The 13,797-nt window shown below is 38.7% G+C and overlaps 1 protein-coding gene across 7 annotated transcripts in view; it reads left to right on the plus strand.

The window, feature by feature from the left end:
• PRUNE2 (prune homolog 2 with BCH domain) overlaps positions 1 to 13,797 on the plus strand; it is a 144,285-nt gene that overhangs the window by 73,390 nt on the left and 57,098 nt on the right. For all 7 annotated transcript variants that reach the window (XM_061470753.1, XM_061470757.1, XM_061470752.1 and 4 more), the window contains exons 7-9: positions 1,361 to 1,519; positions 2,473 to 8,908; positions 9,343 to 10,174. In XM_061470753.1, coding sequence (XP_061326737.1) covers positions 1,361 to 1,519; positions 2,473 to 8,908; positions 9,343 to 10,174 — 7,427 coding nt within the window. The remainder of the gene's footprint in view (positions 1 to 1,360; positions 1,520 to 2,472; positions 8,909 to 9,342; positions 10,175 to 13,797) is intronic.

A 13,797-nucleotide genomic window follows, 5' to 3' on the forward strand; every position in this document is an offset into this window, starting at 1 on the left:
TATGTTACGGGTTTGGATGTTCAAACCTAATTCAATATAATTCTTCACCATAACCCCCTATTCAGATTTTAGATCTTAATGTCTCAAACTGGCAGCTGACTTTCATTTGTGCATTAATCTGCATGAATTTCACGTAAAACTGATTTTTAGTTGTTGTGTGAACACTAAAGTGGAACTTTCTCTCTAATCTCGGAAAAGAATCTATTTCCAAAACATTTGACAAAAAGATTTTTGTTTGGTTTAACTTACAGGGAGGGAGATGAATTTTGTGGGCACATTTGAGTGGATTAATAAATAGTATCTATATATAAATATATATAACCAAACCAGTAATTTATTAGGTGGGAGACAGATGCAGGGGAATAACATGCCAATTTGCGTATACAGTTGTGTTCATGATGAACTGCTGTTTGTTCAGGGCCAGTGTATCTTAGCAGCATCAGAAGGACTATTAGCTAAGAGATGACAAAAAATTACCTCAAATAGAAACAGCAGAAACATAAAGGAGAAGATAAAATTTCTACAACTTTGTTCATTGGCAGTTACCAGACCTGAAGACTGAAGATAGACCCTTATACATTGGGCATGATACCCCCATGTGAGAAAGATGGATGTATCATTTATGTTGCAAAATCTATTATTCAAAACCAGGATAATCCAAGTATAAATGAGAATAGGGATGGCAAGTGCAGTGTTTACCTCCTGTGTATTTGGTGTGGGGAGTGTGAAAATAATCAGGGTTTTGACACAGATTTTAAATCTAATTTGCCTTAATCTGTCATTATGAAGAGGGTTATTATTTTGAAGACTTGTTTAGAATTCAAAGAGCAGGAATAAAGGAATCTAAAGGAATAATCCATTGTAAAATCACAATGATGTGACATCAGAATGGATACATAAGTTAGTACAAGTGATTTCTTTTTGAGTGCCTGATTTTGTACCTCAATACTATTATTTTTACATCTGTTATTGTAAATGAAATATTGGCATGACAAATTCCATAAAGCTTTTTAATTTTTTAAGCAAAAAAGGGCTTTTATTCAAGAAAAAGCAGTAGCCCAGTACTTTCAAGCAACCATGCAAAAGCAAGTGCCAGGAAGAGATAAGAAATCTGTTTCAGCAGCATTTTCAAGAAGACAAAAAACTACATTTAGAATTTTAGTGTTCTTCAGAAATAAAAGGTTCTTGATTTTTATTTTTTTTTAAAGTCCATAGCTGTTTTGACAAATGGAATGGGATTCTGTTGTCAGTTACAGACAATGATACTTAGTAACATTTCTGGCTATTTTCACCACAGATTTGGACGGAAAAAGGAAGGAAAAGACACTGACATTGCTTTTAATTTCTTACCATGTTTCAGGACTGCATGTTACACAGGAGTCTCGTTGGTGATCTGAAAGCATTTGTAGAGAAATACGGGTTTGATATACTTGTCATTTTGGCCAACTGTTTGTCAGATGAGAAGCAAACAAAACGACAAATAGCAGTATACTCTGAAAATTTAGAGCTAAGCAATCAAGTAAGTACCTGGAAAAAGAATCAAATAACATGTTTCCTGAAAAAAATGTTTGTTTAAAGTAGTATATACCTAAGTCTTGACTATTTAAGTGGAGTCAAAAAGTAGCAGATAAGCAGCTACTTGAAATGGCTGCATTATTTAGATGATACAAACTGAAAAATGTGATATTTATGATTGTTTCAAACCAGACTAATAGAAAAGTGTATGGTTACAAGAAATACAGAAAGAGACAAGGTTTTGGGTTTTTTTTTCACTAATTTTGGCTTAGTTTTGTGTTGTGATCTACACAAATGAGTCTTTGGCAGAGAGGGACAAGTGAAAAAATGTAAATGGTAATAAGCAGAACTTATCTATGTGTATGTTATTGCCAAAGAATTTAAGCTCTGAAATGAAACCAAGTTATTAGTAGGATGTTCATTGATCCAAAGCCAGGGGCTGGCCATTTTATTACTGGTTTTGTCCCCAGATGGAAGAAGTTATCTCAGTGGCAACTTTTTGAACCTTTTCCTCAGTCTTAATAACGTCTGATTTAAGGGCAGGTGGCTAAATGGCTATTGCTTTCAAGATGAATAGAAATTTATTTATTTTATAATACTATAATACATTCTGGAAATACTTTTCTCATGTACCTTTACATATTTTACTCAGATTTCTTAAGGCAACAACTAATCATTTATTTGGATTTCCTTTTGCTAATGAAAAGTGAACTTGAAAGTCAAATGGTGTAATATCAAGTAAATATTCTGACCAAATATATAGTACATATTTTGTGTTGATCTCATATTTTAATACTTTATCTATTTACTGATCATAATAAGGCTGTTACAGTGAAATAACCAAGGAATAGATTAATAGGAATAGATAGGTATGGCTGTGTTACACAGTGAAGTAGTCAATATGTGCCCTTATGCCCATAATTGCAATGGCTTTTGAAATATCCTATTTTTCAACAGATCTGCTGTGAATTAGAACAATGTCAGAATCCTTGTTTGGAGCTGGATCCTCTAGAATGTGGATGTGACCAAATTATCATTTATCATCAAGAAAATTCTTTGGTGACTTGTGATCAAATTTTTCTTCTAGTTAAGGAAGTCATAAATAGAAGACAACCAGAAATGGTATCAAACAGCAGAACTTCTTCTACTGAAGCTGTTGCTGGAAGTGCTCCACTTTCACAAGGATCTTCTGGTATTATGGAGTTATATGGTTCTGATATAGAACCACAGCCCAGTTCTGCCAATTTGACAGAAAATCCTCAAGATCTAAATGGATCTATGCAAGCCCACATTGACGTTAATGTAGATCTTGTGAGTCCAGACAGTGGACTGGCTACCATTAGAAGCAGCCGGTCTTCGAAGGAGAGTTCTGTTTTCCTTAGTGATGATAGCCCTGTTGCAGAAGGTGCTGCTTCCCATCACAGTCTTCTGCCTGGCTTTGATTCCTACAGCCCTATTCCTGAAGGAGTAATAGCTGAAGAACAAAGCTCTCAATCTAGAGGCAACAGTGATAACTTTGATCTTTTCAGTTTTGATCTAGCACCTGCGGTTACAGCTCCATCTGAGTCTTCTCGTTCTGTTGATTGTTCCCCAGCAGATGACTATTTCCTTAATAGTGATTCCTCAGAAGGACAACAACTTGCCATGCAGAAAGAACTTGGTGAGGCAAACCTGCTGGAAAGTGTTACAGCAAATTATTCAACTGACTTGCTTATGACAACAAATGAGGAAGACAGCTTAGCTGAATTTGATGAGAATCCAGGAGAAATATGCGAGAAAACTTCAGGTTTGATTGATTTAGCTGAAGGTGATTCCAGTTCACCAGAAATTTTGAAATCTGCCGATTCAAGAATTCCACCAACACCTATGAACAGTCTTGTAGAAACTTCACCATTAGATAATGGGCAGCCTTTATTTTTCCCACAAGATGTCATTAAAAAAATTAATGAAATAGATGGCCTGAATTATTCTCCGTCTCATATTAGGTATGGGAGCTGGTGGGATGGCTTTGACCTGGATTCCAGAAATGCTGATACGTGGAGTTCAAGTGAGCAGGAATCTGTATTTCAGAGCCCTGTCTTATGGAAAGATTGTAAAGAAAGTCCCTCACTACGAGAACATATTGAGAGAAGAGCCTCAGATTCTGTATTCCTCCAAAAACATCCAAAGCAAATGAGAGCAGGACTGTGGGATAATCATTTTAAGCAAGATAATTGGAACGATGAGGTGCAACAGAAAAATGGTGAACATTCACGTTTGCAAACTGCATCTTTAGAAGAGACAAAGCAAGAACCAGAGAGCTTTACCTGCCCATGGAAGGTCAGTCAGCCAACACCTGTGATGTCAGATGCATGGTGTAGTGGTGAAGGGAAGCTAGCTAGAGACTCTTACGAAGTCTGGACTAAGTTTGATGCAGGAGGTATTGCTAGAGCCTCAGAAAACATATGGAACATGCCCAAAATGGATAGAGAAAAAAAATCAGTGAATATTCCTGAGGAATGGGCCCTATCAAAAACTAGTTTATCAGATTCTTCAGAAATCACAGTGGACAATGAGACCGAAAATCCACCTATCCAGATATCTCCAGAAGACTGGGATAAAGAAAGATACTATTCAGTAGAAGAATATGGAAAACTTGAAAATACAAATTCTGTTTTCAACAATCTGCAAAATAGTTCCAAGCTGCAAACAGAGGAAAAAGCTGTATTTGGTAACCCTAAACATAGACCAAAACAATTTGAAAATATAGACACCTGGAATATGTATGATAAAAACATCAGGAAGGAAGTAACAGAAGTGGTAGTGCCATGGCAGGATAACTTCTTGTATAAACACTCAGATCTTAGTTCATCAAACATAGGTGAAGATTTGGTTGTTTCTCCGCCAGACACCAATTACTCAACATCTGATTCATATGTATCACCTACATATGTGAAAGATGAAGGACAAAATGAGGACAAAGATTTTAACGAAGAAACAGTTATTGATAAATTGGTAAGCCCAAATTTGGCTGAGACAGAAGTACTTGAGAAAGGAAATAAGGAACCATTATCTCCCAGAAACATGTCTTTTTCAAACGCTGAAAACACAGACATCTTGGACACTCCCCTAAATAATGTCACACAGTTACAAGAACAAAATTCTGAAGTTGCTGCTCTTTCTGCCTCTGCTAAATCTTTTCTTAATTCAGAACAAACAGCTAATCAGTGTTTTTCAGCTGACATACATACCGATGAAAATAATTTTTCTGTATCAGAAAACAGAAGAATAACACCGGTATACAATCAGACAGTGAATGACTTATCACCACCACAGAACGAATTAAATACTGCACAGAATGCATCTGAAAATGTAGAAACAGTGAGCAGTGTTCCTGTAGAAGACACAGACACACCTACACCAACTTCAGATACTGGGAATGGGTTGGATCTGAAAATATGTGACATAGGAAGTGAGATACTTAGTAAGAAGGCAGAACAAAATTCTGCTGATGTTGAGGAAAAGCTGGATAGTCAGGATTCAGTGCAGCAGCTGGATTCATGGAGCTTACAGAGAGAGCAGGGATGTGATGAAGACTGGGACAATGCCATTTTCATCTCTCAGAAAGGAAAGGAGGAATATAAGAGTACAGACGAGACAAATGGACACCAAATGATTAGTGACATTTGTCATGAACCACTGCAGGAGGACAGTGAATCTTCTTGTAATGTAGACTTGGAAGAGAACAGGTCAACAACTGAAGTTCCCAGCTCCTCAGAAAAAGTGAGGAATAGTATTAGTTTGGAGGCGTTAATCACAGAGAATGAGTTATTTTCCAATCAGAGCAATCCAGATAGTCAGGAAGAAAGGAAAGACTTGTTGCAGAATAATGTAGAATCTTCCTCAAGTGTTTCTGAGGAAGGCAGAGAGTATGAAACTTTTGATGATCCCAAAGTAGAAAATTACGATTATAGTGAAACATCACAGCTGCTTGCTGAGAAAGCTAAAAAGGAAACTACAATGATAGAAGATATAACAAGTCCGGAGATGGAAAGTATTTCTGAAAGTTCTGATAAGGGTAGTGATAATCTTGAAAATAGTTCTTCTAAAATGCCTGGAAGCTCAGGCATCTGGAATGATTCTGGAGACAGTGACAGTTGCCAGGTCACTTCACTTCTTTTGACGAATGGACCACAAGATGCACCAGGAGAAGTGAAAGAGGGCTTGCATGAAGTGGTTGCTAACTATACTGAGTTAGTGTCTTTCAAAAAAAGCTCAGAAATGAATAGGACTCATGAAAAGTCTTTCATAGGTGATTCTAAGAAGTGTCCTTCATCTGGATATGTCAGTGTTCCTGACATTACAGATATGTCTTCGGTGGAAAGTTCATTTTCACATGAAATAGATTCTGGGAGAAATGAAAACTCTGAAGATTTAGAATTTGCTAGTAATCTCTGTGGAGAGACATGTGTAATGCTTGATGACAGTTCTCTCCAAACTGCTTGGAATTCACAGCCATGTGAAGATTCGCAATCTCCTGGAACAAGTCCTGAGGCAAGTGAAGCCCTTGAAATGGCAAACACCACAAGCAGCCTTTCAAAGGATATACAGACCAAAAGCTATTTGGAAGAAGATAATGTGTGGAGTGATTCAGTAAATGATTATGCACACTCAAGTGGAACAAGTCCTGATTTAAGTGATGCATCTGTGAATGTGTGGGGAGACCTTCCAGTTCCCAGTGTTGGCAAAGGAAGTAGGGGTATGTGGGATATCAAAAATAACAAAAATCTTGAAGATGCTTCTAAAAGGAATGAATTTGCCAATGAATGCGAAGAAGGATTTGAAACAAGCACTGAGCAGAACAAAATTCCTAAAAGCTTAGATTTTTGGAATGCCCATGTAGATGATGATACGGTATCTTCTTTATCAAGTCCTGACATAAATGAGGATTCAGAGACTTCAGAGGCATGTCCAGAAGTGAGTCATGAAGATTCCATATCTGAAAACAAACAGCAAAAAGCATCTGAAATTAGAGATGATTATGCTCCACCCAATGGAACAAATCCTGAAGCAAACGAAGACAATACAGATGCAAAAACTAAGGTGGGAGAGGAAGTTCAGGTAGGCATCTTCAGTGAAAATCCTGAAACAATTAAAGCTGGGAAAGTATTGCAGGAAGACTTGACTCCTGAATATTTAGGTCACTGGGAAACACTTCAGAAAGAAGATCAAGTGAGTAGTTTCAATGAAAAAACAGGTAGTGGAGAAGACTCATATTTGTATCAAATGAATGAAGATACTACACTGACTTTTGCTGTTTGTGGTAAAGAAGAGTATTCAAAAGCTGTAGATATGCAGAATATGTCATTGGAAACTGATTTAAGAACTGATCTGAAATCCACAGTAGGAACATTTCATTTTCCAGATGACAGTTTGGAATGGTGGAATTCACAGCCTGGTGAAGAAAAGCGATTGGAAGATCAGTATTCCATTTCAAGTCACTCTGCAACAAACCAGGTAGTATATAGTAAGGACCCCTGGGGATCACCTTTACGAGATGAAGAAGTAGCAGAATATTTCACTATTGCAAGTAATGATGGAAATCAGCCTCCCCCTCTACACTGTGATGAAAAAGAAAATGAAAGTCTGGTACAACCTATGAATATTACTGATAGTCAGATAAATCAAGATACTGTACAGTTCAAACAATTTGATCCTTTCATACTGGATAAAGAAGAAAAGGGCTTGAAAGATCTGTTGTTTATTACAGCTGAGGAAAATCAGCTGATTCCACAGAATCCTTTTTCAGATGAGGGAAGAGGTATGCCAGATACATCAGTGCAAGAAATCACTGTACTGGATCTACCAAAAGACAGTGAAGGAGATGCAAGTTTCATTCCTCAAGAACAACAAGAGGACACCTGTGAAAGATTAGAAGTGCACATTTCCCTGTCAGGTCCTTTCACTGTAAAAGACTTATCATATGAAATGACAGAGAAGTCCAGTCCAGGGTGGAATATATTAGGTTCCCAAACAGCACTTATCCCAGATATTTTACAGGATAGCACACAAGAAAGTAATCAGCTGTTTTCAGTGGAACCTGACCTGTGGACTAATGCTGAGCAGATTGTCACTTTGAAATCTGATGGTGAAAATCCAGATATATTAAGTCATTGTGACCAAGACAATAGTTCAGAGGCATCAAGCAGTCCTGATGTGTGCCAGGAGTATGAAGCTAAGCATGCCTCTATCCCATCTTCTCAGATTGGGGTGGAGACAGAAGACAAAGATAGCCTGCCAATTCACACATGGTCAGATACTAGCAAAGAGGCAGATTATGATTCGAAGTGTCAGTTAGTAATGCAGAAAATAGAGACACATAGCCCCCAGGACAATGAACAGGGAAAGATGGATGAATCCTATCAGCCTATCTCTTCTAATACTCAGGAGCCTTCTGAACTTGCAGCTTTGAAAGAATATGGTCTAGAAAGTAAACTTGTTACTGACCCAACTGAGCCGGCTGAAATTACCAATGACTTTTTAGAAGTGAGGTCCTTAGATCTGCAAGACGTGTTCCATGAAAGTTTTACTCCTGCAAGCCATCGAGGAACACCAGCTGATACAGCTCAAATAGCAACCTCTCAAATGCATTTGGTTCGCATGGATTTCACTCTACCTGAAAGGGCAGAACAAAGCATAAAAGAAGTTAGTGCCTTGAGTGAAGTTGGAAAACATTCTAATATTGAACACGCAGCAATAACTGGTGATGAGCTAGACATGTCAGAAGAATGTGTGGATGAATCTGAGACAAGTGTGGACCATAACATCAGGAACACATCAGCGACTGTTGTCATGGTAAGCACGTGTTCTGGAATGAACACACTGGCAGCAGCAGGCAGTGAAGCAGCAGAAGGGGAACCAAAGGATAAACAGGTATTCTTTCCCAAATCCCTTCTGCCTGGTGGTAATAAAGGCTGTGAATCCAATTCAAATAATCAACTGTTTGATGATATAGCAAAAGGATCTGAAGATGTAATTGGAAATGATGTTCCTGTGTTTAAGGAAGTGCCCAGTGGCCAGTCACCAGTGGTGTGTACCCCACCATCCTATGTATCTTATGATGCTGAGCCCTCTGGCACCAGAGAGTGTGCAGAGGATGACAGTGCTTCTTTTGAAAAACCTTTACCACTGCCAAATCCTTCAGAAGGTGCAGAAGGCATCCGAATGACCAAAGACAGCAACATGAAAGATCAGGTGTCTGAAAAACCCACACAGTGCCTTCAGGAAAATCACGCATCTTCGCTCTCCGAGTCTGAAGTAACTCCAGGAGCTTCTGAGAGTTCAATAGAAAAATCTGAAGCAGAAACAGCAAATCTCGACTCGCCGCTAGGTGGAGATAAGAGATTACCTGATGGTAAGAAAACATGCTTTCCAGAGCAAGTTCATAGAACAAAGGAAAAACGAAATGTCTGGAGTATTACTGCTGAATGATTAGGCTTTAAGTGAAGTTCTAAGTTCGTGTGTCTCCCTGGTGTACAAAACTGTACTTTGGGAAGACCTCTAGCATCACCTTTCTGGACACATCTAAAGCTTTTAAGCACTGAAGTAGGAACAGTATTTCTGTTTGTACAGAGCCTAGCATGAATCATTTGTCCCTTAGAAATTATTGCAGTGTTAATGTATAATCTTTAACAATAATGATGATGGTGTTATAAAATTCAAGTACACATTAACAGAGCAAATAAAACTGAGAAGAGCTTTATCTCACTGTACTGATTTAAAGAAATCATGCTGTCTAAAATAGTAATTCAAAAACTAAAAAGAGTTTCTGTTTGCCTGTTCTTTTAGAAGCTGGCACTGACTCCCTGCTTTGTAGGGAGCACATGTTGAGGAATTTCTCTGGGAGCCCTGACCTGAAAAGTACAGAGGATAAGGAAGAGGTGAAGGTGCACCAGGATCCAGCTTCACTGGAGATGGATTACATCCTTGTTACTGAGGAAGAAAGTACACCTTCAACAAAGGATATCCTTGAAAGAAAGAAAAGTAATTTTGCATTTCAAGAAGCTAATGTAGCTGAACAAACAGAAACTCATGATGGCTTTTCACCAGTTTACTTGGATACCTTCCAGCCAATCTCCATTACAAATGAAAGGGAAGATCGCTTTGTTTGTGGGACTGAATGGGACTCTGTTCTCTCAGAAGAGAAAAGGTGTTCTATTGTGCCTCAAAAACTGGATGATGAAAGGAGATCACAGGAAAGCTGGGGGCAAGATGAGGGCTGGATTATACTGGGACAAAATGAAGTCAGTGACATACTGCCTGAAAAAATTTCTTCTGAGCCAAAATCAGAGATGCCAAAATCAGGGTCTGAATACTCTGGTGAAGAGCTGGCAGCTGTTGTAGCACAGGAATTGATACTTGACACTTGTGCAGAATTTCAGGTAGAAACTCCTCTTCAGAAGTCTTCTGAACATGAGAGCTGTTCTCCTACAAATAGCCTGACTACCGAGGATGAGAGCTTGGGCATTGCAAGAACACATGCGTTGCAGGTGGTTGGTGGTGATGGTGAATGGGAATCAAATTCTCAACAGAGACATGGAAATAACATAGCAATAGTACAAGAAACGAAGGAGGAAATGGTGCTTCTCGACACTGAAAGAGAGCTGAGTCAAAAATCAGGGTAAGGAAAAAACAACCTGTTTCCTTTCAAGAGTCTTCTGTATGACATTATGAATAGATGCCAGGATTTTTAAGTCTGAAGTACTAATTATTTTACATGATCTAAGTATGACTATATTCCTCCCTTGCAAAAACAGTGTTTGTTCTTGGTTGCTCAATATGACCCGAATCAGGATTGTTTTGCAATGCAGTAAGCTTGTAAGGCCGCTTCCTTGCAGGAGTGAGACTGTCTTCCTTCTATGAAGTGAAGGCTTTATAACCTACCTTTAAATCTGAAACAGATGTGTCCAGGGAATGCAGGCCAAAGCCAGGTACTTGGTGGTATTGCCAGACCAGATGCAATGCCAGTGATGAGGTTTTGGAGGGATCAAATTGAAGTGCTATCTCTGCCTAATGCAGAACTGCTGGGAAGAAAGACAGAAGGAAGTTAAGGCTCAGAGTCAGAAAAAGGTGCTGCTTGTAGAGGGAAGAAGAGGTTGATGGAAAATAATGGTCTTTGTGGTTATTTCTAAGCTGTAGTCCGGTCAGAGCAGCATTTCTGGCTTTTTGGACTGGACTGGCAGTGATTGCAGTTGAATATATTTGTACCTGCCTTTGGGTGGAAGTGCAGTCTCTTGTGCTTATAGCATTGCTACCTCCTGCTATCTCTCTGCTGTCACAAGATGGAGATAGAGATGACCCTCTTGACTCCTTTTACTGTAGCGTTCTGGAGAGGGTGCTTCTGTTGTTGATTCCTTTCCTTTTACAACACGGAGGGTCTAACTGCAACAGTAAACTCCTGGAGTCACTTTCAGAGATGCAGAGTGTGGAAGTCTGACCTCTTGTATCCTGGGCATCTGCAACCGACACATTACAGTTTTACAGAGAAGAACCTGGAATTGTGTTTATACAGTGAAATTCTCATGAACCTTAAAAGAAACTTCCCAGCACAACTAAAACTAGCAGGTGTAACTGCTTTGTACTTGCTACTCCTTTTGAACTGCACTTACCAAAAAGAATGTATATGGTATGAAACATGAGGAAACATACTGGTTTTGTGAAATACAAAATTGATTTTGATTTTTCAAGTTTCTCTCAAGCACTTGTCAGTTCAGTGTAGAATACACATTACATTCACAACTTCTATTAATAGGCTTGCAATTTATTTTAGACTTTTTTAATTTTAATTTGAAAATTTCCAATTTTAGCATTAGGCCTTTTTTCCCTTAAAGGTGGCATGCTTATGTATGACAGTATAACCCTGATCACAGCATGTACAATTAATCTGTGATAGAAAAAACAGCTTTTGGCTACCCTCTTCCCACCCTGAACAGTTCACATTTTATTAAGACTTAAGGAGTGAATAGTTCAATAGCTGTGATGACAGCTAATATATTAAAATGCCTCCTCTCTAAACATTTTCACACATTTTACAAGGGAGTGCGTTGTTACGCACGTTGTTACAGTCAGACACTGTTATAGCTGAGCTATTTTTAACATGGGAAGCACTGTCTTAAGCCTAAAAAGAAATCCCAGTCTCAGAAACTCTGAAATATGATGTTACACGCAGGCTTAAACTTAAGAACCTGTATAGGACTGTGGGTTTTCTTGACAGACAAGATTTTAAGTGGCATACAGAGCATACTTTGCCTCACACGCTTCTCTTGCCTGAAACTGCTTCAGTCTAACTAGACAGACAGCGCTGAGAATAGAGATGAGAGGGGCTCTGTTTCAGTAGGGCAGTGACAACTTTTATTGATGCAGGTTAGCATTTACTGCCCTCAAGAAAGAGGCAAATCTTCAGAAGGCTTAGCAGAAGAGAAGCATTCTCCAGTTCTGTGCAGTCTGAAGTAAACAAAATGATGAGGGCTTGACCTTCAAATTACCAGAAATAGAGCTGGTTGGCACATTTCTGTTGCAGCAGTCCTCTAAGCTTCTGATTTCCATTCCACAAGGAAAAGTAGAAATTTTGAAATTCTCCACAAAAGAGAAATCTAGAAAAAGCAAAATAAGTAAAATACCCAAGCAGTTGTTTTGTGTCCACATCATTGTGTGGAAGTATGGCTTGGGATCTGCAAATCTAGGAACACTAGGCATCCTTTGACTTTGAGGTGGTTTGCTTGTTAGCACTAGCTGACAACCTGGAAGTCATTTTCCACCATTCTTTCTGCAGCATATCACTGAGAGTTCAAACCCAACTAATTTCAAATATTTTTTTCTTTTTCACAAACCAGTCATTTCTAGTGAAAAAAACTTTAATCAAAAAAACTATCACCTCTTGTCATAATAAATGGTGAATGGAATGGGAAAGTGGAAGGGCTGTTTAGAGGTGCTAGGTAGTTGCAGGCTTGCAAATCTGACATAAACAAATCAGCTTTCAACTCCTCTGTCTCCCATAAAGCATTTAAATTAAAAGCAGCCAGATGCTGACCCTGCTTAAGTCACACTGATTAATTACATGCGGGCAGCATCCTAGGGTTTGACTTGCCATGCCTACGTGCCCATGATGATCTTCTTACCCATGAAAAGAAAATTACTCTAAGTATCTGATTTAAAATTATTTAATTTTATAATCAGCACAATGGAGTTGGGATAGCTTTGAAGAAGCAAGATTCCTTGTTAGATATCCCAAGAAAATAAGCTGATTTTTGAATTTACACAGGCACTAGAAAAATCATTCCTTTGGTCATGGATTTATAGGAGGTTTTAGCATTTTATTAATACAAATTGTTAGATCAACTATGAGAACTCTGCTGTTCTTCAGGAATTTCTGTGTTACCCAGGACATTGTCCAAAGGAAAAACTTGAATCTTGTACACAGTAGTAGATCCTGTTGGTGTTTCAAATGTAGTACATTTGTTATTCTTAGAGATTAATATGTTCTCTCAGACTGATTCCCACAATAAGGTCCAAAACTGGACCATATTTGGGGCTGTTCAGCCTGGAGAAGAGAAGGCTGCGTGGAGACCTCATAGCAGCCTTCCAGTATCTGAAGGGGGCCTGTAGAGATGCTGGAGAGGGACTCTTCATTAGAGACTGTAGTGATAGGACAAGGGGGACGGGTTAAAACTTAAAACAGGGGAAGTTTAGATTGGATACAAGGAAGAAATTCTTTTTTGTTAGGGTGGTGAGGCACTGGAATGGGTTGCCCAGGGAGGTTGTGAATGCTCCATCCCTGGCAGTGTTCAAGACCACGTTGGACGAAGCCTTGGGTGAGATGGTTTAGTGTGAGGTGTCCCTTCCCATGGTAGGGGGGTTGGAACTTGATGATCTTAAGGTCCTTTCCAACTCTAACTATTCTATGATTCTAAGAGTGTTTTCAGAGAAAACTTAAATGCATGACGGAATGTGGTTCATCCTGCAAGGAAAGGATACAGTAGCTCTTGGTATAGGTGATGACAGTAGCTTCCACTATAGGCTTTTTTATTATCCAACTCAGAAGTTGTCTACTTTGCCTTTTCAGTGGATAGCAGTGGCTATTTCTGTCCTTAACCCTAGTAATGCTGAAGCCCAGGGAAGTAAAGAAAACCAAAGAATTTATTCAGCATCTGCATTAACAGTTATTTATGGAAGCATGGAACCAGTAAAATCTACTTTGCAATGGGTTCATGTTTCATTGTTAGACTTTTTTCTTGATAAGGTGTG

This window comes from Pezoporus flaviventris, unplaced genomic scaffold (assembly GCF_033815535.1).
Source record: "Pezoporus flaviventris isolate CSIRO_AGI_PZ_B2104156 unplaced genomic scaffold, CSIRO_AGI_Pfla_v1 ptg000064l, whole genome shotgun sequence".
NCBI lineage: Eukaryota > Metazoa > Chordata > Aves > Psittaciformes > Psittacidae > Pezoporus > Pezoporus flaviventris.